Source organism: Delphinus delphis, chromosome 10, assembly GCF_949987515.2.
Source record: "Delphinus delphis chromosome 10, mDelDel1.2, whole genome shotgun sequence".
Lineage (NCBI taxonomy): Eukaryota > Metazoa > Chordata > Mammalia > Artiodactyla > Delphinidae > Delphinus > Delphinus delphis.
The window spans coordinates 60,219,315-60,246,142 of record NC_082692.2 but is presented as its reverse complement, the minus strand read 5'-3'; the positions used below and the strand labels follow the sequence as shown (position 1 = coordinate 60,246,142).

The 26,828-nt window shown below is 43.4% G+C and overlaps 1 protein-coding gene and 1 long non-coding RNA gene across 4 annotated transcripts in view; one reads left to right on the top strand and one right to left on the bottom strand.

Annotated features, from left to right (window-relative positions):
* The window catches only part of MYRIP (myosin VIIA and Rab interacting protein), a 217,716-nt gene extending 191,221 nt beyond the window's left edge, over positions 1–26,495 (top strand). Inside the window, exons 12-17 of one of the 2 annotated variants that reach the window (XM_060022306.1) lie at positions 6,734–6,928; positions 13,455–13,616; positions 18,251–18,355; positions 18,468–18,528; positions 19,923–20,038; positions 24,037–26,495. In XM_060022306.1, the coding sequence (XP_059878289.1) occupies positions 6,734–6,928; positions 13,455–13,616; positions 18,251–18,355; positions 18,468–18,528; positions 19,923–20,038; positions 24,037–24,069 (672 nt within the window). In that variant the 3' untranslated portion in view covers positions 24,070–26,495. The remainder of the gene's footprint in view (positions 1–6,733; positions 6,929–13,454; positions 13,617–18,250; positions 18,356–18,467; positions 18,529–19,922; positions 20,039–24,036) is intronic. The other variant, XM_060022307.1, reaches the window with a different exon arrangement.
* The window catches only part of LOC132432215 (uncharacterized), a 266,402-nt gene that overhangs the window by 117,618 nt on the left and 121,956 nt on the right, over positions 1–26,828 (bottom strand). The gene's annotated exons all lie outside the window — the stretch shown is intronic.

Sequence of the window (26,828 nt, the reverse complement as noted above, 5' to 3'; positions counted from 1 at the left end):
CCTTCTCCTGTCTCTGCTCTCTGAGGACAAGAACCCAGGCTTACTCACTCTGCATCCCCTGCAGGGCCCAGTACAGTGCTGGGCATAGAGCAGATGCTTCCTGAAGGCTTGAATTAAATTAGTGATGATGGGAAATAGTAGATGATGTTTGAGGGCCTGGCTTGTTTGGTTGCCCAGCTAGGCAATGACATACCTTATTTTTATTGCCTATCAGTACGTATGGTTCAGTATGCTCCCTACTGGGAAACGGAGGGTCCTGCGTGCGTACATGCATGTGTGCATGTCTTGAATGTCAGTGTCAGGTTGTTTACTGTCATTTCTCAGGACAAACCATTCTGTATTCTGATACTGTGTCTTCCATTTTTGGTGTTAAGGTATCCCTTCTTTATGAAATTATGGTGAAGCCAGACAGTAGTAGACCATGGTGGCATTTTTTTTTTTTTAATATTCTTACTTAGCAAGAGAAAAAAACTGGGAAACAGCAGCAAAGTTCAACTTTTTTGTTTTTTTGGTTAAAAAATAGTAAAAAGCATCCTTTAAAACACCAAGTAGTCAAGGAAAGTTGTTTCAAGAACACAGTACAGGACTTCCCTGGTGGTGCAGTGGTTAAGAATCCACCTGCCAACGCAGGGGACGCAGGTTCGATCCCTGGTCCAGGAAGATCCCACATGCCGCGGAGCAACTGACCTCATGCTAGCCATAGCTACGGAGCCCACACGCTGCAACTACTAAAGCCCGTGCCCCCTAGAGCCCATGCTCTGCAACAAGAGAAGCCACCGCAATGAGAAGCCTGCGCACCTCAACGAAGAGTAGCCCCTGCTCGCCGTAACTAGAGAAAGCCTGCATGCAGCAACAAAGATTCAACACAGCCAAAAATGAAAAAAAAAAATAGAACACAGTACACAATAAAAGGTGTCTAAGCTACTGGCCATCACCAGTAATGTGCCCATCTTGAGCCAGTAGGGCAGGTGGGAGAGTTTTGAGGACAGGTGGACAGCTCTGGACCCAAACACTGTGGACACTTGGCATATGCTGACTAATTTCATCTTCTCAAAAACCCCTTGAGCTAGATGGTGTTATCTCCATTTCATAGCTGAGGCTTGGAGAGATTAAGTTATTTCCCCAAAATCTACACAGAGTAACCTGAATTTCCCAAGCCTCGTGATCTGGTGTGTACAATGAGGAGGTCACCTTAGCATCCGTCCCCACTAGGAAACCACAGGACCGGAGCATCCACCCACCCCCACTGTCTCCCTCCATTATTTGGGGGAATCTAGGGGAAAGATCTCCCACATGTTCACAACCAGCCCTCTTATAGTGGCCTGCTCAGGGCCTTCACCAGGCTGCTGCTGCTGCCCAGATCCACCCTAGGAACCAGCCCTGCCCAGGTGTCTTCTCCATAGAGGCTCCAGATCAGCAAGATCGGGGCCAAGTTATGACTTCTGTGGGCCCAAGCACTTTTGCCTTTGTGGACCCTTTCCTCTACAAAAACCCATCTAAAATCGTATTTTACAATTGTGTTGGTATAAAGATTAATATTGTGTATTAAAACATGTGCCTGGAACTAATAGTTCATTTTTCCTCATGATTTTAAAAGAAATTAAGACATTTTCATGGACCCCCTAAAAGAATGGTGGGCCCTAGGATCCACGCCTGCGGAGCCCAATGGGTAAGGAGGCCCTTTGCAAGACCCTGCTGACGTGGCAGTCCCCTCACCACTGCCCTCCCTGCTTCATAGGTTGACCCATGGACCTCAAAGCATACTGCCTGCTTCTAAATCTCACAAAAACCCTAATGTCAATGTCCTTTCAGCTTCTATCTGTTTAGGTCTTATTAAAGGTGTCAGAACAATCCCCGGAGGTGGAACTGGGAAATTGCCTCTTCTGCCCCAGAAACCTGGACACATCATTTAGTCCTCAAAGCTTTTATCCCACATTGTATTAGGTTCTGTCATATCAAGACTTATATCAAGTCACATAAATAGATACCCCAGGCCTCTGTCACAGCCCCAGTTCATCACACACAGCCAGATACTGAATCTGTTTTGGCGCTGCTGAGACTGGCAGACACATGTGCACGCACATGCCCAAGGGTAGAGAGGGGTCTGGGATCAGGCCTCTGTTATTCCACTGTGTTCTCTTCCTATTAAGCCAGGCAGCTAATGAGACCCTGCTACTCACATGTTCACAAGCTTGAGCCATTCTGGTAAGCAGCAGTCCCACTTATTCCAGCTTGAAATGAGTTTGCATTTCTTTGTCCAACACAAAGCTTTGAAATGAATGACGACACTGGAAAATTATCAGGAGAATTTGCGAGGACTGCAAATAAGCAGGTATATCTAGTGTTTAGGATGGAAATATTTTCTTCTTTTGAATTCTAGAGACTCAGAATCTCCCCCTGGCAACACTCTGCATGCTGCATGTCTTTGGAAAACAGTTTATAAGGAAGAGTAAATGGAGGAAGAATTTGTTTCTAGCAACATGTTTTTATAGGACGAGAAGGGGCATGGCTACAGGATGGAGAGATTGCTCGGGCTCAAGTGTGTGGGTAGTGAGACAAAAAGTAAAGGAGTCTGCTCTGCCCTGCAGTCCCTAGAAAGAAGAGAAAAGATACAGGTGGGATTTTGATGTGGGTCCTGGCCTGGTCTTCTTTCTCAGGTCCACTGACATGGCCACTGTGGCAGGCCCCCACCTCGGAGTGGTACATCAGCTCCTTAAAGGTCAGCATTGGTCCTGTTGTTGGTCACAGTCTGGCAGGAAGCTGAGTCTTTGTTGAGGTTGACGCTTGTTTCTCTGCCTCACTGCTGAGCGATGGAGGAAACACTGGAGGTTTCTCATCACCTTCTGTACCCTGAGCGTGGACTCTTGGTTCCAGCCCGGTGATTGTAAAGTTGACATAATAGATTTGATGTTCCACAAGGGGATGTGACACAGACCGGACCCTAGAGGTGGACACTCAGGCTCTCAGTGGTGACCATGCGTGGTCGGGAGGTGAAGGAGCATCAGTGTGTCAGAGCAAATACATCCCCGGGGCGTATCAACAGCTGAAAGCTCCTCTTCCACCCTGGAGAAGCCATACTGGCTATGCTGGGCATTTTGAAAGGGAGTCATGCATGTACCCGGCACTTAATAAATTTGTTGTTTAATTTGTGTTTCTTTGATCACTAGAAGGTTGAATTTGGTTACTGCGTGAGTCCACTGGCCATTTTCATTCCATCATCCATGGGGCCCTTGGTCACGAGTGTCTTTGAGGCCATCCTTCCTGTTCTGCAACAGCCCCTATTCTGTCAGCTGATTTTCTTCACACTTTCACGTCTCCCTTATTTGATACCATGGACCTGTCACATTTCACCCATCTTATAATTAACGTCTGGAGTAACGTCGGCTGCCGTCATAGAGAGCTCTTTCTGGCTCTGGAATCGTGCTTTGTTTGTGCCATTCAGCTCAGGTCTCTGGAGCTGTAAGCAATAAAGCAGGAAGGCTCCTGTAGATTTTCATTTCTCCCACACACAGGGCTCCCTGCCAGCACCTCTGAATCCTCACCAGCTTTTTATCTGAACAAAACCCTGTCTGGTGCTAAATATAGCTTTATTTCACATAATTGTAGAAGGTACTTTCTACTTTTAAATCTAGACTGGGCAGGGAACAGGACATTTACATAACAAGTTGGTGTTAACCCTGTGACAAACCTTCTAATCGCTTACTGGCCTAGTGAGTAAGCTAAGGAACAAGGAGGTTGGGTGCCCTGCTCCTGTCACACAGCTAATTAAATCCCAGTTATCTTCACTTCCAGCAGGTGCCCTGTCCACTCCCACGCTCACATCCAAGCAAGCCCGCAATACTCCTGTAGAACACGCAAGAACCACCCGATTTCCTAGAGGTGGGATTAATTCCCTGCAAGTGTTTGTGGGTTCCAGTTTGTGTTTCACAATGGAGGGCAGAACTGGGACACCAACCAACCAGAGAGATCTTGTCCAGTTTCCATATAATTTTTTTCAGTCACTTCCCCAGCTGCAAGCTGGTTCCCTTCTGAAGGGGACCACAGACCTCCCAAGTGAAGCTGTGCCGCTCTCCACAGACCAGCTGCTGGGGACTGCTCACTCTCACTTAATGACAAGTGCAAATACCTTCAGGGGTCAGGAAAGTATGTCACCGTGTCAAGTGGCTGGGGTAGAGCTAAAGGCACACTCTGAGGGCAGGGACTTCATCCACTGTTCACTGCTTATCCCAGCACCTGGAGCAGAGCCTGCGCACCACAGGCCCCCAATAAGATATGTATGCAATAGAATGACTGGTGGGGACTGCAGAGAACTGGGAAGTGCTTATCTCACAGAAGGCATTCTTGTCAAAAAAGCATGCCTCTAGGCAATATTTGGCTTCCAGCTGGCAACTCCTATGATTGAATAAACAAGGCTATTTCTGGACGGAAAGGAACAATGACTGCCAAGCAACATTGATGTCCAGCTTATCGCTTTGATATTATATGTTCAGTTGGAGTCAAGACGCAGATAACTCTTTCTGTTTAAGCACCTCTGAAGTCCTTCCCATTAATAACATTGGCTCCTTAATGACCCTGGACCAACTGGAGATGTGTGTAAATGTTAACATTTGCCCTTCCATCGTGCTGTGGTCTAACCGTTTTTCCTGAATCCCTTTGTCAAATGATGTACAAAGGCACCTCTTCTATCAAACAAAGGGCAAGCTTTCTAAATACAAGCTTTATTTACGGAGAAGGGTACCAAACCTGCTTTCATACATACAACGTTGCCTTTTCTAAAATGGACTTAAGCAAACAGTGGCAGCTATTCCTTGCCAAAAACATTCTGAGTCCAATTCATCTCCAAAACCTGCCACATCGAGTTACAGGATTCTAGATAATGGCGGACAGCCTCTGCAAGTTTTTCCTAAGGTAAAGAGTTGGCTTGGCCCTCCCTCGGACACTTCCCTTATTCTGGTGAGTCTGCGTCACCTTCCTCCATCTTATTTTCCTGATAACCCAGACCCATTTTTCTGGTATGTAGCAAACTCCCTTGAACCAAAAGAAGCATAACTCTTGGGTGAGTCAAGAGCTATTGTGAAACTGACAGGCTGCAGAGGAGCCCTCTGAGCACATGTGCCCTAACCCTAGGATGACTGACAGGTGCCAGGATGAGACCCTAGGATGAGACCATGTACCAGAGCCCAGAGCCAGCTTCTAGACTGTGGACTCAGCCACGGACTCGTCACTTAGACACTCTGATTCCACAGTGAAGTTGCAGGGCCACTGGAAACTTCCTCTAGTGAGATAAAACCTGCAGTAGAATTTACTTGAGGAAACAAACTTTGCAAACCAAGTCAGAGCTATTATTAATATATTTTGGCCAGAATATATGAATCAGATAGACACCTTGGGAGGTACCAAAGGCATTCAAATTCCAGGCTTTCTTGAAACACTTTACTGGTTAAAAAAATGCCCATGGGCAATATTTGACTTCCAGTTTACAAACCCGGTGATGGGCTAAGTAAAATTGATTGTAGATGGACACCAACGGTGCCAAGCAACATTGATCTCCTGCTTACTTCTTGGTGCTATATGTTCAGATGAGCTCAAAGATGCAGATAATTCTTTGTGGCTGAAGTACCTCTGCTCCATTAAAGACCTTGGCCCAGATCTGGACTGACTGTAATTTTGAGCCATGAATATAAAAACTAGAAGTGACTTGTATCAGAAATATATTCAACCACAACTAACAGAAAATCCAGCCAGTAGGGGCTCCAACAGGTAGGGACTTATTTTGCATACATGTATCAAGGTGTTCAGAGGCAGTTCAGCTGATCCAGTGCTATGTGGGCTCAGGCTCTTTCAGTCTTTCTGATCCACCTGACCCAGCATTTTGGTATCATCCTCACTCTTGTTGGCTTCCTAACCGCAGACCTGTGATCAAGGCAGAGAGAAGTGGGGGCAGGAGAGCATCAGCTGCAACTATTCACCTGATTAGGAAAACAAAAGCTTTGCTAGAAGCCCCTCAATAGACATTCCCTTCAGGCTCACTGGTCAGAACGATGTCACATGACTGCCCCTGGCTGCAGGAGAGGCTGGGAAATGCAGTGTATTTTCTGTTCAGCCTTAATGGTGGGGGGAGATAAGGAAGAATGGGCTTGAGAATAGATGTGGGTGAGCTAACAACACAGTAGCTACCAGAGACTGCAGAGAAACTCTTTCCAATCCTCTCAATGTATAGATGACAAAACTGAGTTCCAGAAATGGGAAGTAGCCTGGCCAAGGTCCCATATCTAGATGAAATGACAGCTAGATCTAGAGCCCAGGTCTCCTAACTCTTCATCCATAAAGCTACCCACTGGACCACATCGTGAATGTAGTTTGACAGAGTCTGTGACTGAAGCTCTGTTGAGGAAAGAGAATATCATCCAGCAAACGAGGTAATGAATATGAAACTATCAGCAGTGGGCAGAGGACCTAGTGGCTTCCACTGGAGCTCTCCTTCCTCTCTCCCTAAAAATCTGAAATAATTCATTGTGAGTCACAGAAGCTAAGCCAAGTTACATCAGGCCTCCTCTCGGTCCCCTCAGACTGGGTAGATTTTTTTAGTGTCTCATTCCTTTGGCACATTGATGTTTGTGTGTGTTATGAAACAGAATCGATCTCATGATGAGCACCATGATAATGTAGAACTTCCATGTCATTGTTAATGTTGTTCTTGTCTTCTGTCCCCTTCTGTTATTGGACCAAACAGAAGTATTCTGCTGTTTCTCTCTGCAACATCTCCACAGAAGTCCTGAAAGTCATCAACGCCACGGAGGAGTTGATAGCAGAGTCTACAGGGCCCTGGGAGTTCCCACTTGTCCCTCCTGACAGAGAGAAAGGGACGTTTCCTCTTGGAACAGACCAAGTGAGACTGGATGAGCAGCTGACTTCCCTGGAAGAAAATGTAAGACAGTGTGGATGTGCTCTGTCTAGGGCACACATGTCCAAAGGAGAAGCTGATGATGTTGTAACTCTTCACAAAGAGGGCAAGGACACAAATATACTACCACCACAGCAAATATATTCTCAGAAGGGTCTTAGACTGGGTGTCCCAGAAGCAGACCCCAAGATGAAGATTTCTGTGCAAGTGATTTATTAGGGAAATGCTCCCAGGGGAGACGGGTAAGGGAGTGGGGAGAGGGAAGAAGTCAAGCAAAGCTATGATCTTAGACAAAAAGTAGCTTCAGCCCGATCCTGCAGGCAACTCTGTGGTGTAAGTTGCATCTCAGAGTTGTCCTGACCTAAGGCAAAGGAACTGGCCCTTCCTACAGCCAGTGGGCACCTCAGTCTCTCTGAATGCAGGCGAAGTGTCTACAGTAGCTCAAATGCCGTTTTTGCATAGATCTAAGCTGTTGGAAACAAAGGCACACTGCAGCTTGGGAGCGGGGAGGGGAGTATGCAGAAACTATATAAGGGATCTGTGGGGATCCAGGTGGAGCATTGCCAGTGCCACTACAGAGAAAAACAGTGGTTGCCAACAGAACTTAGGTTACTACAGAATTGCTCTGCCCTGCTTCACAGATATGTCTGCTCGTAATGGTTTTTCTGTCCTTCCAACTGGTGAGGAAAGAAAGAATGTAATAGATTCTTACATATAAACACCTAAAATCATTTTTAAGACTTCGGTAAAGGTCCGATGAGAATTTTCAAACAATGCAAACCAGGGGTCACACAGAGAAATCTGGACATTAGCCACTCAGGCCATCGTTACCATCACCAGTTGGTATAGTCCCGATGTCAAATCCAGTCAGGTGATTCCATCTTTCCAGACCCAGTAGAATCAACCCTAATTTGGAGATGGTCTAATGAATGGTGTTCTCAGAAACCGGGAAATGTTATCAGAGAGATTTTTTGCCAGAAGTTGAAACAACAACAAATCTAAATGGCTCAAGGTAAAAAAAAAAAAAAAGCCAATATTAGTTTCACTTTGAAAGTAGAAGACTCTCTCCCTTTGGATTCCCATAAAACCTAAGCATATGTCTGCCTCACTTTGTTGCCCTTTCTGTTCACTCATATACCTCCTATTAGATCAGCACCACTGACATTTTGGGTTAGATAATTCTTTGTTGCAGGGCCTGTCCTGTACGTTGTAGGATGTTTAGCAGCATCCCTGGTCTCTACCCACTAGATGCTAGAAGCTGCACCCTCCTAGATTTGACAATCAAAAATGTCTCAAGACATTGCCAAATATTAGCGGGAGCATGGGGGAAGAGTAGGGCACGGTCTTGCCCAAGTTGGAAACCGGATATATAAATTCCTATAGAACAGGACCTGCTGCCTTTCCTGTCTATAGCCCTAACCCTTGGCCCTGAGCCTGACACAGAGGAGGTGTGCAAGGAATGTTTATCTGATATATGACTACATCAGATGAATAAAATCCTTTTTTAAAAGAAATGTTTTACTTCTAATGTGCAGGTCTCTGTTCTTTAAAAATGCCTATAATACAATTCTTTCAGGTGCTGATAGTCCTAAAATGGCCCTATTCCTGCACACACAGAATTGAAAAGACTAAAATAAAGATATGGTTCACCAGGAAAGGGAGGCATTTTTTTCTTTTTACGAAGTATGGTATCAAAAAAACTTACAATGCATGAAATAATCTAGATTTAAATGACAAAGGTCAGCACACTGAAAGCAAAGACAGCATGCCTTTTTTTCCCCTCTAAGGAGTTTAATGAAAAATACAATGGCCTTGGCAGAGTTTTCATTTTGTAAGATCCTTTTATTGTACATCATGTTTCTTTTTGTGGGTTCATTAACACTTTGAGTGCGAAACACATCTACTTAGCCACTGATTCAAGACGTCAGGAACACCAGCAGTGGAAAAGCTGGGGATTACAACTTCCTGCTCCCTGTCCAGCCCCTCTAAGATGCCTCTCCTGTTCTCATAGAGTTAACTGCCTACTTCCACCTCCTTCCCTACCCCAACCAGCTTTTCAAATTTCACCTCCGAAGAGATTCCATCTTTGTTCCTTTGAATTCTGTGGGTCTTTGAGTCACAGAAGGGATGACTTTTTTTTTTTAATCTCTTTAGTTCACCAGATCACAGAGCCATGGGCAGGTTGCTTGCTCTGCTGTTTCCAGGATGGAATTCAGCTGAGCAGCAGGAGAAGGGCAGGGCTGATTCTTAAACTGGCCTCTGGGTGCAGCTGATTTAATTAAACCAGGGCTTTTGTCTATGTTCTGAAGAGCGCGCCTGCTCCTCTGCCTCTCTCCTTTGTGCTGAGGAGCCCAGGGAATGGCAGAAATAGAAATGGCAACACTTAGTCTGCCCTCTGAACACTGGCTTCTGCAGACCAAGCCGCTGAGATAAAAGAGAACATCCTCATTTGCAAGAGAATATTCATCTTTAAGAAGTCTTATGAAGATTTCAGAGCTACATAAGATAAAACAAAAAATATCACATTCATATGTCTAATCTCCTGTTTTCATAACTGCCTTGTTAATCCACTTAATTAGGGTAGGGCATGGGGATTTTAGAATTTCCTTAGTCTCTTAGCTTTGACACTTCTCACCTGCTGCCTGGCTGTGAAATCAGCTCTGTCTCCCCTAAAGGTGGGAGAAACCTCTGACCAATGCCAGCCTCCCCTGAATGCACAGTGGGGACTCAGTTTCTCGGACTGAATGCCTGGGGAGCTCTGAAGCACAGGGTTCTACTGTACCTGTTACGGGTCTGTCTGGGAGAGGAAAGTTTCAGGGAGTATTGACTCAGGTGTGGGCAAGGATAAGGGGTGCTGTGGTGCCCACAGAGTAGCAGTAGGAGGAAGTGGTCACCACCCGCAGGCAGTATAGCCCAGGGAGAACTGGAACCTGGAAGGGCGCCCCCTAGCGGGAGCTGTCACCGTGGAATCCAGGAAGAGAAAAAGCAGGGGAAAAAAGGCTCGCTCTTCTTTCTCCTCCTGCCTTTGATCTCCTGCTGGTGCTTCCCATTGGCCAAACCCATCCCAACCAGCAAGGGAGCCTTGGTGGTAAAGTTTGTATAGGTTAGCGTCACAGAGAACAGAGGAGAGCAGAACAGAATGGAAAATGGATCTAGGGATCAACAGAGAACAAGTATGACCATTTTCAGACCTGTGGTGTGAATGGTAGGGTCCCACCAGGGCCACCTTGTGGATTTATGCAGGGTTGTGAGTGGGAGGGGTGAGTCGGCTCCCTCACCCTCCCACCGCCATCTAAGGACCTTCCTCGTTCTTATCTTTCCTAAATGACAGAGACCACCTGGGGTACCCCATAATTCCCAGCCACAGAGCCAATGGAGGACTAGTCTCAACTTCCCTTTTTCTTCTGCCTTATAACTCCGGCAACCCCAAATATGTTGTAGTATACAACCAGTGGCAGCAGGCACAGTGGGATGGCCAAGGGGGGACCTAGCTCTGGCCCAGAATCCAAGATCAGGCAGGGGATGTTGATCTTCCTTCTCAAAGCCCTTGTACAACCCCCATAGCACAGGAGAGGTAGAACTTCTAGAAGTGGTCATGGCTCTCTGCTCTCAGAGAACAAGAAAAGAAATACTATCTGTTACTGTCTAACCTTAGTCCCCTAAAGTATATGTCATGGACGCCAAGTCCAACAAGATGCTCTAAGAACAAATAAGCTTGAGAAACCCATATACTCTTTCTAGGAAAACTGAGATACATCTTAGCACATTAAAGACCCTGAGAAGTCCTGCAATAAAGAAATCTGTTTAATGTTCTTTATTCTAGGGGCTTTGACCATAAAGTCCTTCCTTTGAAACACCTATTCTCATCCCTTGAACCACTTTGAGAAAGGCTTGTTGAACCAGGAGCCAGTCAATGGGGTCATAGGCATCAGTGACTAGAGTTTGGAGAGGACGTAGATTACTCAGACATGGTAACCATACCTCTCGCCAAAAGTGGACCTTAATTAAGCAAGCATCTCCAGGTTATGTTTTTCAAATGGGTTATTTTTAAGACTAGAATAGCAATTTCATTATATGGCATGTTAATTTGTGTTATTTCAGCCCAGCCACAGAGCCAATATTATGGCCATCTATAACCACAGTAACTCTAGCACCTTTATGCCAACGTTTGAAATATAAATCGTCGAAATATTCCAGTCGAGATTAAGTATCACAGCATCGTAGGGCAGGGTGGATAAAGGCATAAAATCTGGCACCAGCCCTCTGGCTCAGTAAATACCTGTCATGATCATCATCACCACCATCACCATTGTCATCATCCTCTAATCCTTTAGGTGCCATGACCTTGCTTGTAAGTTCCTGTTGAGCAGGTGTCAGTGCCAAACCACTGAACCTCCCTATCCCCCTAGTGCCAGGAAAGCAGGCTTTTAGGGAACACAAAGCAAAAGATGAACATTCTGGCCTTGCTGAGAACTTGGAGCGATTTCATATTGCTTTGTCTTGGCAGAGAAAGTAAGGAACGTTAGTGGATGACCATGCCGGTGACAAAACAACAAGGTGCTATTAAGTTCATACAACCATAGGGTATGACAATGCTGAGTGTTGCATGTTTCTGGAAATATCAAGGTCCTGAGACCAAAGATATGTCAGGTCATGTTTAACCATTGCCACGCTTAAGTCATTCATTTCATTTAAATTCCAAATTTAGTTTCATTGTGCAAAGCTATAAGTTTATGTTTTTAATTATCTTATCAAAATGAATTTCCCTTTTTTTGGTGTGGGTACCAAAAGTGTAATACCCAAACTCAGACTGTGGTGGCCATCGCTCTGATCTCTTCCTCCTCTCTCCTCTCCTCTCCTCTTCCTCCTCCTCCCCCTCCTCCCTTTCCTTTCCCACCTCCTCCTCCTCTTCTCCTCTTATTCTATTTTCCTCTCTCTCTCTCTTCAATTTTTCTTCCCCTCTGAAGATAAGTTTTTCAACCTCACAACTTTCGGGAGACAAATTTTTAATGATTTCTCCACTCAAATGGCTTTGAAATATTCATCATTTCCTTCATGTGACAAACAATAAAGTGTTTCTTGTTTTGCAGATAAGGAATAAATGGCTATATTAAACTGTGAAGATCTTTTAGAAACAGAAGTTCTCTGATGCTTGCATATGACAAAGAAATATAAAGCTAAGGGCAAAGTGAAATAAGGCAGTTAGTTACCAGCAGACATTTGACTCATGACCCCTGTATGACCGATGAATCACCCAACTTGATGTCCGCTATGTCAGTCACTGCTGGAAGCTCCCACAGCTAATTGTGCCTGGTGATGCACAGTCAAATTTGCTCTCATCAAACCTGCACCTGCCTTTGCTCCACTCTGAAATGTTTGGTAAAATTGCCAGTTTTCAGGCAGATGCATGAATCATGCCAAGGAATTGACTGAGTTGGAGCATCTCAGGATTCTTTGCCCTCCTCACCAACACTCAGCATTGCTCAGTGCAAATGACCATGCATCATCTGTGTGCACTGCTCTTGGCTTGCCTAACTCTGTTATATTTTTAACTCAAGTTAAAGGAACTGTTAAAGGAGTGACCGTGCACATCATTCAAGTCAACTCTAAATGGCTGTGATTACATGTTTAGAGCTTTATATACATTGATTAAACCTCATGAACCTGTTTAAGTAATTACCTTCTCTAGATACATTTAGTTCCTTGTGTTGTCCACTGTTTCATCATGTTATTAATTAGGCTGAAGGAGCATTTGTTTCACTCACCCTGTCCTCAGCCTGAATTATTCCAACGATTTTACTTTCTGTTTGCCCACTTTTATGAGAATCACCTTATAAACTCGTAAGCCAAAGTAACTTCCTTTAATTTTCCCTCAAATTACTTCCTTTATCTTATTTTCTCTTTAATCTTCAGGAGCTCTCAAAAAACTGTCTTAATTGATCATAGATTTTATATGCTTCTCAACATCACACTATTTTCTAAAAAAGAAGGTATTTTCCTACTACACACTTCAGGTTCATTTTCATTCCCTTAACCTGATTCAAGCAACTTCACGGTACTTAATCAGAGATAATTCACGCAAAATTTGTAATCGTTTTAAATTAATTTCACCTCTTTCATGCTTTCTGAATTTTTCCAAATTACTAATGCCAACCAAAATTTTTACTGGCAAAACTACATCATGAGTTTTTCTCTTTGTATCCTCTATCTTGATAATTGTGGTTGTTATAGTCCCTGGACAAATTCACAATTTATGTAGCTGATGTCATGTATTCTTGTACTATTTTATCATATTTTTAAAATTTACATACTGCTTTTTTTTTGCAGGAAAGGTTGGGGGAAGAGGAGATGTGGTTGACAGTGAGGGGGTGGCAAGACCTTATGCTACCACCACTTAGGTGTGAAGAATGTTTATAAATGGGGGGCTCCCTGTCTCTCCCAATGTTGAGTCTAGTTCTCTCTCACTCCCCTGAATTATGGCATCCCCTGAAGGGGCCCCACCAGTCCTGGGTCCACAGACCTGAGCTCAAAGGCCATGCCTCCTCTATAGGTGTACCTGGCGGCAGGTACCGTGTATGGACTTGAAGGCCAGCTGAGTGAGCTAGAGGATGCTGCCCGCTGCATCCACAGTGGCACTGATGAGACTGAACTGGCAGATCTGGAGGACCAAGTAGCCACGGCAGCAGCCCGGGTCCACCATGCTGAGATCCAGGTAAGAACTCTCCTCTCTGCCTAGATGGAGAACTACCGGGCAAAAGGAAAGGGCACCCCATCTTACAAAAGAATCATTTCAAAGCCTTTATATCTATCAGTTCCTGCTACCTCTAGCAGACTTTTCATGGGCATGGTCCTTCCAGGTGGATTCCACCAAAGCCTCCTTTTTTAAAGTGCAGGCTTCCTCTCCCCAAATTATGACCTTGATAATATATCTCTTTAAAACCTATGCCATTTTCCTCTTTGACAAATTCTCTGACCCTTGCTATAGAGGTTCCCATTCCATCCCAAGACCACCCTTCCCTAACCTTTATCACACTGTTTTTTTAAAAAATATTTATTTGGTTGTGCCACGTCTTACTTGCCGCAGGTGGGCTCCTTAGTTATGGCATGCGAACTCTCAGCTGCGGCATGCATGTGGGATCTAGTTCCCCGACCAGGGATCGAACCCCGGCCCCCTGCATTGGGAGCGCGGAGTCTTATCCCCTGCGCCACCAGGGAAGTCCCATCACACTGTTGATTACCTATTTAATGCCAGGTTTCCCCACGATAGACTAAAAGCTCCTTGAGGACAGGACTCTAGCTATCTAGCTTAACACAGTAACTCCAGTGCCTAGCATAACACCTCACACAGGTTTGGGCCTCAATAAAAATGAGATGAATAAATAAATGAAAAACGAAGTGTAGATTTCTTAGACCAATATTTTTCATGATTTAGATATGGCTGTTTTAGAACTAATTACTATATTATCTATAACTTTCTGAAGATGCTTGTTTGCAGTTTTCATGGATATTCTCTTGGCCTCTGACTCTGGATCAAAATGGACTGTGGACTAAGTAACTGATTCTCAAACTGGGGTCCATGGACATATACATACTCAGGGACCCACGAGAAATGCTGGTCTCTGCAGCATAAGCTCAGTGTAGACCCCTGGTTCACTGCTATTTCTGTAGACCCTGCATCTTAAAACTGCATCCTCTGGAGAATGGGGATCAATTGAAACCATCTCTGGATAGAGAAGATGACAGTTTTGGGAGATAATTTTTTTTATAAGTTTATTTATTTATTTTTGGCTGTGTTGGGCCTTTGTTGCTATGCGCGGGCTTCCTCTAGTTGCAGCGAGGAGCTACTCTTTGTTGCGGTACGTGGGCTTCTCATTGAGGTGGCTTCTCTTGTCACGGAGTATGGGCTCTAGGCACGTGGGCTTCAGTAGTTGTGGTGCACAGGCTCAGTAGTTGTGGCTCGTGGGCTCTAGAGCACAGGCTCAGTAGTTGTGGCACACAGGCTTAGTTGCTCCGCGGCATGTGGGATCTTCCCGGACCAGGGCTTGAACCTGGGTCCCCTGCATTGGCAGGCAAATTCCTAACCACTGCACCACCAGGGAAGTCTGATAATTATTTTTTAAATAAATATTTTTATCTTAAAGAATCAAAGATCACAACAGCTGCTCATATCATTCAGCACTCTTGAGAATGGGAGGGAACCAGTTCTGTGCTAGGAATGGCCCAGGAATGGTCTCATCACAGATGGCCCTGTTGACTGTTTATTACCAGCAAGCATAGCTGAAGAGCAACTCTCCTCAAAAATCATTTCCCACAAATGCCACTCAACATTTAATCAATTTATAGTTAATGTTATATGAAATAGAATCAAATCATTTGTTTTCTGGGGGTATATTTTGCAGCAAATACTTCTTGAATGGTTTAGCAGGAAGTAATATTGTTTATGGGTGTTTGGGAGGGTTTTATTGGATAATTAGTTATTCATGTTTCCAAATTTTTCTAGGCTGAAATTATTGGAGCCATGTTTTATGGCAGAAAATCCTGGAGTCCAAAATGTCCATTTTCCATGTGTTTGAATGTGCCTATTAATTTATCATTCGTTGTTAAATATTATAATAATGTCATTAATAATACCTAATATTCAGTGAGTCTTACTGTGGGCCAGGAGTTGGGCTTAACCCTTGAACTCATTATTGTATTTAATCCTTTCAGCATCCCCATGAGGTGGCTATCGTTATTCTTCCCTTTTTATATCTGGAGAAAAGGAGGCTCAGAATGGTTAAACCGAAGTCAAATAGCTAAAAAGTGATGAAGCCAGGATTTTAAACCTAAGTCTTTCTGGCCTCAGAGCCCAAATTCTTCACCAGTCTGTGCTGTGTGGTTTCCTGAAAAATGTGCTTGTCCTGCCCTCAGGTATATATCCACTTGCATAAGAGTCCTTACTTTGCATGGGAGGTTGTCAACCTTGCCATCATCTTTATGGCTCATTTCAATGTGGGAACCTTTATTAGCGTGGAGACTCTCCTTGTCCTACAGTTGCTGCCAGAGAAGGAAGATTAATTCCTTGTTATCTGTTCTTGTCCAAAGCAGAGACTCACAGAAGATGTCACAGAGGGTATCCTGCAGGATGGTAGGAGGGTCCCACTGGAGGGTAGATGTGCTGAATTGTGTTCTTAGATTAGGTCAGATTCTAGGGTTGCTTTCACCTTGGAGTTAACCTTTGGGACTCCAATGTGAAAGCAACCCTAGAATCTGACCTAATCTGACAGGATTGCCCGGTGCTGAAGCCAACTGCAGGATGATGCACGGGCAGCGTGCTAAGGATGCTGTCCACTGCGTCCTGAAGGGTCATCTCTGTGGGCATTCCTGGGGAAGGTCTCTCTTAACTCTAAATATCAAGAAAAGCTATTCTTCTGAGTACTTGGTCTTTATCTTGTGGACACAGAGTCGTAAAATGATCTTTTTGCTTTGGCTCCCAGGAAACCCAGAGCAGAATTGGTCATCCCCTTCTAGCAAGTGTAAGGGTCACTGGATATGCAGTCTTAGGAATTAAGGGAACACAGATACAACGTGATAGATGGATGGATGGATAGATAGAGAGACAGATAAACAAAATGTAGGCAAAATCAGCCCTCAGCAGTCTCCTTTCCTCTTTCTGCATCCTTTGCCCTGTGGACTAAAACTGGAAAAATTAACCCTTCTTATTCTAGAGCCTAGCAGTCAGCAAATCAGGAGGTCAGCAACTTGCTCTCCCACTGACCTGTCTCCCAGGGCCCTCTGAGCAAAGCCCTCCATCAAAACTGCTTCCAGGAAAGAATGTGGGCATCTAACCCACATCAGTTGCAAATGACTGATAAAAGTTTATGCAATTTATTGGTCTATAAACCAAAGGAACGCCGTTCTCAGTGTGAAATTTGAGGAGTGAGAATAGGAAGGCATCTGAGGGCTAGGAAGGGACAGGGGCTGCACAGTGGCCCCTTCTGGGGGCTGGCTGCTGGGCAGCTTGGATTCTTTCACCAGCTGCCACAGTCTTGGCCTTTATCTGCCTCCTCCTCCTTATCTGAGTAAGATTGCCGCTCCTCCGGGATAGGGGAAGCATCTCCCATATTTGCTGACCTTTCAGACCTTCTCTCTGCACTTCCTATAGCAGCTATCCCAATGGGCTTTGTCCAAAGAAGCCCTCAGTAAATGGCAGCAGAATCAGAATTCGTCCTGTGCAGCACAAAATAGCTTAGGGACAGGGGAGGCAATGGAGACGTCAGGGCGGAGGCACACACATTGGCAGCAGGGCCCACTTTCAGGTTTCCTGTCTGATTCCCCAGCAACACTCAGGCTGTGCCATCTCAGCAGGATGGCTGTGATCCCAGCCTCCTCCCTCGACTCTGCCAGCCTCCTCCAGTGTCCCCCATGCCAGGCCTTGGCAAGGCCTCTGAGAAGGGGGCAACGTGGCAAGATCATGAGCAGTAGCATTAATGCTGAGCTCTGCTGTGAGATGTTGGGTGTGTCACTCATCCCTCTAAGCCACAGTTTCCTCATCTGTAAAACCAAGAGAATGGTACCCATGTCACAGGATTATGAATGAAGCATGAGTGAGTTCATGTGTTTAAAGCACTCAGCATGGCAACGGCACATAGTAATGCCCTTTCCTAAGAGGAGGGACCGTGTTTTCTTCACCCCTGGGGACATGGATGGACCGGGGTTCTTTCCGGGTGCTGAGTGGGCTCTTGTTCTCTATATCTACCTTAAGACATTGTTGGAAAAAAATATGAGTTCCTTCTGACCTACTGATGTTATAGTAAAGGAAACTGATGCCCAGAGAGAGGAGGGAGTTTCTCAAGGCCACTTGGCCTCTTAATAGAGGAAATGGACTTGAACCAGGGGCTGCTGGGCTTCCCTCCTAAGACCTGGTGCTGTGGTTTTGGATTCAGGGAGTCACGGAAGAAGGAAGCAGGACCTCTAAATCATACTTGCTTTTCAAAGCTCACATCGTGTTGTCTCCCTGGGAAGCCTTCCCTCACTCCCACCCCCACCCCTATGCTGAGCCAGATGGCCCCAGGCCATCATGCCCATCGTGCCCTGGGCTTCCGTTTATCCCTAGGGGACCTCTGACAGGGGTGACATACTCTAGAGCTAACAACTGGAAAATTAAATTTACAAAGAAAGGCCTGTGGTTTATTTTCTCACTACAGTACTAAATAGAGAAGTGCTTGGTGGAAGCTGAATGAGTGAATGAATGAATGAGCATATATCAAAGCAGATTTGTTCTTTATAGAGTCATAATACTTTTAACAAAGATTCTCCCCCTCCTGGGCTTTCTCCCTACTGATTCTGCCTTTCTGTTGCATTAAGATTTCTGATATTGAGAGCCGGATTTCAGCCCTGACCATTGCAGGATTAAACATAGCACCCTGTGGGCGCCTCACAAGAAAACGAGATCAGAAGCAAAGGAACCAGGTGCGTTTGTCCCTCACTCCCTCTGCTGGAATATTGCACGACCTGGAAAATGTAGAAGATAAAACATCTCCGGCTTTGCGAAGGTGTACTGATTCCTGTGTTCTGTTTATAGGTACAAACCATAGACACATCAAGGCAGCAGAGGAGGAAACTCCCTGCTCCACCGGTGAAAGGTATGCTTAAATCAAACCACAGAGCCACCAAAGCATTAAGCCTGACTCACTCACTCAGAGTAACTCAGAGATCTGAGTTTGAGGACCAGATCTAATGGGGTGTTCTCACCCAGAATTGCCCTTGTGGAGAGTCTATCTTGACTTGAATTCCTCCAAGAGGCAGACCCTGGGACAAAGATGTGATTTGGGAGGTAATTCCAAGAAACACTGATAAGGGAAGAAAGAAAAGATTCAGGGAAGGAAATTAAGCCAATATAATGTACTTTAATTAGTAGTTTGCTGCTTTGGGCAAATGAGGCTAACCCCTGCTGAGGACTTCTGGGAGACGGTATCAACCGCACCTCAGAGTTTCCATCTCAAAGAATAGGAAGATGAGATATTTTAACTGTCGTCTTTGCTTGAAGGTTATTTCTGGTGGGGGCATTAACTCCCTGGTACTTCTGACCCACCCCATCATTCATGGGCCAAGAGAGACTGGTGATGCCTGTAGTAGGATGCTGTCACAGTGGGCTGGAATGGTGACTGTCAGGGAGATGTGGGAAGGACACCAAAAGCATCTAACAAAGAGCCCAACCTAGAGGGATTCCAGCAATGCCAATCCTATCACCCTTATCTACTGGACATTTTCAACAATTTCCCTAGATTCAGAAGCCACAGAATGATGATGCCAAACTAGAAATTTAGACCTGCAAATTAGAAGAGTAGAAAGTCAGAAGATACATGTTTGAGTCCTGGTTCCACCATTCATTGTTCAACAAATGTTTACTCAGTGCCTACTTTGTATTCCCCAGAGCCCTAAACAGTTAAAATATATTACAGATCCACTATCCCTTACTTGAAACCCTTGGGTCAATATATGTTTCAGAATTATTTGGACTTTAGAAAGGTAATATGGTACATGTACTGTGTATTTCATGACAGCCCGCTCCCATGGTGTCTGGAGTAGTGTCTGATAAACACATTAATATCCCTGCAGCAAAGCGTGACAACGTTCATGCTCCATGAGAGGGACAAGGACTTGAAATGGCCACTTATTAGTTTAAGTCAGGTTTTGCCATCAGGCAATTTTGACTCCAAAGTTGTAAAGATTTGCTGTTTTTAGAGCCTTTTATATTTCAGAATTGCAAATAAGAGTTTGTAGACTGTATTGGATTATCTCCAAGCTACCTTTGCCTAGAAAGCCACCAATGATGCCTTGATTTATTTGGTCCACCAATAAATAAATAAATAAATAAATAAATAAACAGAACAAAAAGTTTCCACAGTCAGACCTATGGACCAGAATGAGATGCCAGTCTAGAACAAAAATCTGGGTAATCTGGACACCTGGTCTTTCTTCCTTGACCATCAGTCCAGCTTCTGGATAATACTTATTCCTATGTGTTTCCTTTTAGCTGAAAAAATTGAGGCATCTTCAGCGACCACCATTAAAACATTTAACCGCAACTTCATTCTCCAAGACTCAACAAACAGGACTAAAGAAAGGAAAAGCACTACCAAGGATTTGATAGTAAGTCATCTCTATCTTAATGCCAATTACTGTCACTGTTGATGGCACCTCCATTCTGTAGCCCTGCTTTCTGTAGGTCCCCAGTCAGAGCCCCAAGAAGCATCCTTCCTGCATGTCTCATGGTCTGTTGGTTGGGTGGTGGGGGTCCTTATATTGCTAACCTCTTGGGTATGTGGATACATCCTGTCAATTATATCTCCAGCTCCTTGTATGAACCAGATTTAATATAAGAGAAATAAAAATATGTAGACAGAAATATAAGGTCTGATTGAGGTATAAGAGTTTTCATTCTGTTTTTGATTCATATTCACTCTTCCTTAAATTTCTTCTAAGCCATTAATTACTTGTGTTTCAGAAAAAATGTCAGCAGCTGTCCAAAAATGCGGCAAAGGAAGGGACAGTGGATAATTTGCATAAACCTGGAGATCATATAAGAGGGCTAAGGGATTATTACCCTAACACCAACATATGCTTCAGAATTTTGCAAATGCTTGATGCTGCTTATATGGGAGGTGAAGACCCAGCTAAACTGCCTCAGTGATACCAGTTATGCAGAGGGGGCAGACAATGGCTGGGTGACAAGATTGAAGCAACGAAAGGCAAAACTTATTCTGTTGCCTTTTATGCATCACCTGTCACTCCCTTCCCATTCCTCCCCCTCATGTCCTTGTGTCACGAGCACAGAAGCACCAGATAATGGCATAATGGTGGGCATGCCCTTTTGAATTACAAGTTACTGCATCTCTTAGGTACCATATGGCAACAGTGCTGCCCACTGCCTTTGCTTCATTGGCCAGCCGTTACCCCTGACCTTTCAAAGTCCAATTACCTGGCTCCTGGCTGTTACTTCAAAGAGCTAAAAAGAAGCATTATCACACTGAAAGGGCAGACCACTAGGGCCAGGGAAGGAGTCTGTTATAAATAAGATAGTTAAAAATAAATTACCTTAAGGGAAAGTGGAGGGTGGGGGGGAGGGATAAATTAGGAGTTTGGGATTAACTAATATATATAAAATAGATAACCAACAAAGACGTACTATATAGCACAGGGAACTATACTCAATATTTTGTTAACAACCTATAAGGGAAAAGAATCTGAAAAAGAATATGTGTGTGTGTGTGTGTGTGTGTGTGTGTGTGTGTGTGTGTGTGTATGTATCTGAATCACTTTGCTGTACACCTGAAACTAACACAACATTGTAAATCAACTATACGTCAACAAAAATTTTAAAAATAAAAAAATTTTAAAGGATAAAGCTCCAGATACCCCTCTCTTAAAAAATAAAATAAAATAATAAATAAATTACCTTCCGTAGATGTAGAACATAGATCAGTGGTTGCCAGGGACTCTGGGGAGGGAGAATAGGAAGAAATGCTTAATGGGTAAGAGGTTTTACTTTAGAGTGATGGTATGTTTTGAAACTTGATAGAGGTGGTGGTTGCGCAACATTGTGAATGTACTAAACGCCACTGAATTGGTCATTTTTAAATGGTTAATTTTATGTTTTGTAAACTTCACCTCAATAAATTATTTCTTAAATAAATTAACTTTAAATAGCACTGAGAGGTTAAAAATGCAAGAATAGACAACATTCTATGCTAAATAAATGCAAACAAAAAAGAAAAGGCAAGAATACTACTTTCAAACAAAGTAGAATTCAAGGCAAGAAGCACACAGTAGAAACAGGGAGGGAGGATGTTTTAGATACTGATAAAATAAAGTAAGTAAATCATGAGACTTTCTTGAATTGGCAAAACAATAGAGCAATGCAATCTAATGTGCCATGGTTGATGACTTTAAAATTCCCTTATCAGCCCTTGGAAGCCCGGTACACCAGAAATAAATACAAATTAGATAATTTGAATAGTGTAATTATTAAGCTTTAATTAAGAGGGACTTCCCTGATGGTCCACTGGTAAAGAATCCACCTTATGAAATAATGGAAATGTTCTATACCTGCAGTGCCCAATATGGTAGCCACCAGCCAGAAGTGGCTACTGAGCTTTTGAAATGTGGCTACTGCCTTGGAGGAACTGATTTTTAAATTTTATTTAATTTTAATTAATCTAGGGCTTCCCTGGTAGCGCAGAGGTTAAGAATCTGCCTGCCAATGCAGGGGACACGGGTTCGAGCCCGAGTCTGGGAAGATCCCACATGCTGCGGAGCAACTAAGCCCGTGAGCCACAACTACTGAGCCTGCGCTCTAGAGCCCACGAGCCACAACTACTGAGCCGTGTACCAAAACTACTGAAGCCCACGTGCCTAGAGCCCGTGCTCCACAATAAGAGAAGCCACCGCAATAAGAAGGCTGTGCATCCCAACAAAGAGTAGCCCCTGCTCGCCACAATTAGAGAAAGCCTGCGCGCAGCAACGAAGACCCAATGCAGCCAAAAATAAAATATAAATAAATTTTTAAAAAATTAATCTAAATGTAAACAGCCACTTGTGGCTAGTGTCTACGATATTGGATAAAGCAAATCTAGAAAATTAGAACAAAAGTTAAAATAGTCAGAAACCCTACTCAGAAGTTTTAAAGCATGTGCACCCACATACACAAGTATACACATACACACACACAACGTGCACATCTCACACATATTTCCAAATAACTACTGGATTAAAGAAAAAAGCTAATCCACAGAGCATTACAAAATGAAGACATTACATATATCAGAACAAATGGGATACATACAGAACCACACTGAGTCAAATTCACAGTATTAAATCTTTTCTTCATTATTAAAGAAGGAAGAAGCAAAACAAGTGAACTAGACTTTGAATTTCAGACATCAAAGATAAATGCATAAACCAATTAAAACCAAAAAGCTATAGAAATGATCATAAATCCAAGAGCTTATTCTTTGGAAAAATAGAGAAATTTTTGTTAGCCAATTCAAGAAAAAAAACCCAAGAAATAAAAAAATAAGAGATGTGAATTTTTTATTTAAATATACAATGTGATGTAAATCTATGCTAATAAATTTTAAAGTCTTAGTTCTATTAAAATCAGAATCAAATCAGAATATCAGTAAAAACTGACTTAAATAAAATTTTAAAATTTATTAAAACTTCAAAAAAGCTTCTCTGGCCAAAAGGTTTTGCTGATTAATTTTTATGAGCTAATTCTCATGCAATATGAAATATTCCAGAGGATTAAAAAATTTCAAAACTAAAAGATTCAAGTTGTAAAACTGTTAAAACCCCAACAGCTAAAGGGCTGACAGGGCTGGTAAGTATGTACACATCTTACACACACAGGCACAAACAGACGCATACAAACCACAAACCAATAGTACTTCTTCAGAGAGATGAGGCATGCTAAATAAAAATTAGCAAACTAAATGCAGCAGTACATTACATAATAAATTACCAGGTAAATTTTACAGGAATCCACCAATACCTTTAATATTGAGAAACTGATTAATAAATCCGACCAACAGTTCATTTCTTTCCAAATTAATTTATAGTTTAATGCAATTCTCATAAAATTCTCAGTGGGATTTTCTTGGAACTAAAGTTCATGTAAGAATAAATCAGAAAGAATAGACAAGAGCATTTTGCAAAATTAAAGTGATTTTCCTGCCAGATTTTAAAACCAATTAAAAGTTGTACAGAAACTGATGATTAATGAAATGGAATAGAAAGCTCAGAAATAGATACAGGCACATATGAAAATGTGTTATATGACTTTTTAAGCATTAGGAACCAGTAGAGGAGGTATAGATTATTTTTTTAAAAAACTCTGCTTGGGAAATTAGCCAACGGGATGCAGTGGGAAGGGAATCAATTTGCCTTATTCCATACACCAAAATGAATTTCAGATGGATTAAGAAGTACATGTAAGAAATGCATCACTTTTTGAATACTGTGAAATATTTCACCGGTCAATGGGCATGAATACCTTTTACAACATAAAAAAAGCAGCAGACGTTGTTGTTAATGGCCTCTCCTCACTTTCACCAAGTGGCTGATTGCATCTGCTCATTTTCTCCCCTCAGGAGCCCACCCTGGAGTCTGCTGTGAGGTATTAGCACCATGGAACTCCACTGCCAGTGACCCACTGCCTCCGGCCGTACACGACAGTGCCTTGACCCAACAGCCATCGAATACTGTACGGATTTCCACCTGAGGAGAGGGCGTGGGGAGGCCACAGTGCACCCCTGCACAGGGCTGTCCTGATACCTCAGCCAGAAAGCAGACCCAGACTTCAGCATCAAGGTCTTGCCTACTCTCTGCCTTAGGCTCCCAGGAGAATCCAAGACAGAAAACCAAGACGCTGGCTTCCAACAGTAGAGCTCCAGTTCAAAAGATGCATCTTTTCCCTGTTCGCTTTGCTACTGCGTGTTGTCTTTAAGACCTTTTTTTTTTTCCTTTTTTAATCCCTTTGAATCAACTAGTATTACATGTCAACAATTTATCCCAAAATATATTGTTGGGGTCGGGGGATAGTGGAGTGAAGGGTATTAACATTTAACTCATCAGTTCTTATTAATCTCTCACAAGCATCTTTGTCCTACAAATGCTAAGGAGAAAAGTGAAAACCCCTGTAGTGAGCACTAGGGGCTGTCTAACTTGGGGAGCCCTCAACTCTCAAGGTGTCCCTCCAGCCACCTCCTTCCTGCTGGCTCCTAGCCCACCACACCACCAGTTCCTCCCATTGCTTTGCAGTCACAAGCCACAGGACCGAAAGCTCTGACTCACCCATGCTGGCCCACATCTATCTGAAACAATGTCTCATCGAGAATTCAGGGTTCTTCCTTGGACTCGCTGAGAGTTTCCTCGCTCTGAAGGGGGGAGAGGCTTGCAAAAGCCCACCACTGGCTTAACTTTAGCACTCTGTCTAGAATCAATAAGGTGTGGTTTAGCACTGACTGCATCTAAATGAGGTTTAGGTAACTGGATTATTGCAGGATATAGCCACACAAGGAAACGCCGTCCTCCAAAATGTATTTCCCAATAAATATTCAGCAGAAGTAGTAAAATGACCTTAAAGATAAAAATGGTTAAGACCTGAGAAAACTTGCATGTCTGAATAAAGCAAGGACAAATTGAATTCAACAGACGCAAGAGCTGACACTAACTCCACGTGTGTGGTAGCACATGCATGACTATTTACAGTGTATTTATAAAAGCAAATGGAACTGGAATTTCACTCAATTAATTAAGCATTAGCAACTTTTAAAAAATTTGCTCCTGATAAATTCTGAATCTGAGGAAGAAGGCAAAACATGGGAGGCAAGGGAATAGCATGACTGACGTATATTAAGTGACTGCTCTGAAGGAGGCAATGTTATTCTCATTTTAATCCTAATAGCAACCCTATTCAGTAGGTATCCCCACTTTTCAGATTTGGAGACTGAGGGCCAGAGTGATTAATTTGCCAAAGTCAGACCTTTAAGCTAATTATAACTCGAATGCCTGACAAAGCCTCATTCTGTGTTGTTTTCCACTTCTACTATCTTTTGCTGCTGTGCACATTTCCAGACCTGACTTGCGGCTGAAATGTGTGTTATGATCCATTCCTGATGGGGGTCTACCTATCTTCTGGTAATACTCCTTGCTGATGCTGTGTATGTGTTATCCAACAGAAATGACTCCTTTGAAATAAAGTAAATCTTTGGCTTTTTGTTCTGTTGGTGTTACTAAAAGCAAACAAATACAAAATTTAAAAACACAACAAAAAGATCTGAGTTCCAAATAGAGCGTTTTCTTTAAGAGGCATGAAAAGCAACTATTGTTGTGTTACAGTGTTAAAATACTCAGTTTTCTTTGACAAAAATGTGTACTGTGTAAGCCTTGCAAAAAAACAAAAAGAGGAAGAAGCCTGCTCTATGGCATTTGAATTTTTATAAAGGTTTCCTTGTGCCAAATAAGTGCAAAGATTTAATTTACTATTAAAATCCATAAGCATATGTTATAGTTCCAGATGAATTATTTTGTCATCAAGTGACTTTGATCTTCAGTGTCAATATTTATATTTAGATTAATTTTTATAAATGAAAATATTTTAATGGTTTGAGAAAATGAGGCCAATAGGACCATATCTTTGATGACTTCTGAAAGTATGCTTGCCTTCATGTTATATGCACATTGCCAAGAATTACTGTCAAGAGAAATGATAAAGAAGTAAAAGTCATTTACGGAAATAATGTCTGTGGGTGTGTGTGTTTTTATTTTGTTTGTTTTTGTTTTTGGTTAGAGAAGAGTGGGAGTGAAGAAGGGGTAGTCATTGGAGGGGCCAAGATTCAAAGCCATGGTTACCCCACACCCCATGTTCATTCCGGTTACACCACTCGCCTCTCCATTGCTTGTTCTACTGAGAACAGAATTTCCCAGGGCCACCTCCACTAAGTGGTCACTCAGGTAACACTAGCAGTTCTCAAAGCAGGGAGGAGGGGCAGTGTGATTTTGTGCCTCAGGGGACATTGTTGCAACTTGGTGGGGGCAGGGCATGCATATAGGGGATAGCGGCCAGGGATGCTGTTAAACATTCTACAGTGAGCAGGACAGCCCCCCACAGCAAAAGAGTTATCCAACTCAAAATGTCAGTGGTGCCAAGTTTGAGAACCCTGGGTGAGACCCTGGAGGGAAGCCTGGACATCAGTGGAAAAGCCCCTGCCCACCTCTGCAGGGACCACATAGCTGAGTGGCAAGCAAGGCAGCGACTCTCCCAGAGTCTTGCACAGGCTCAGAGGCAGTTGTTGGTCCTCTGAGGCTGGTCTGCCCAGACACTGGCCCCTGCCATCCCCAAATGGGACTAAGAACCAACCACTAAGCTGAAATGAATGAG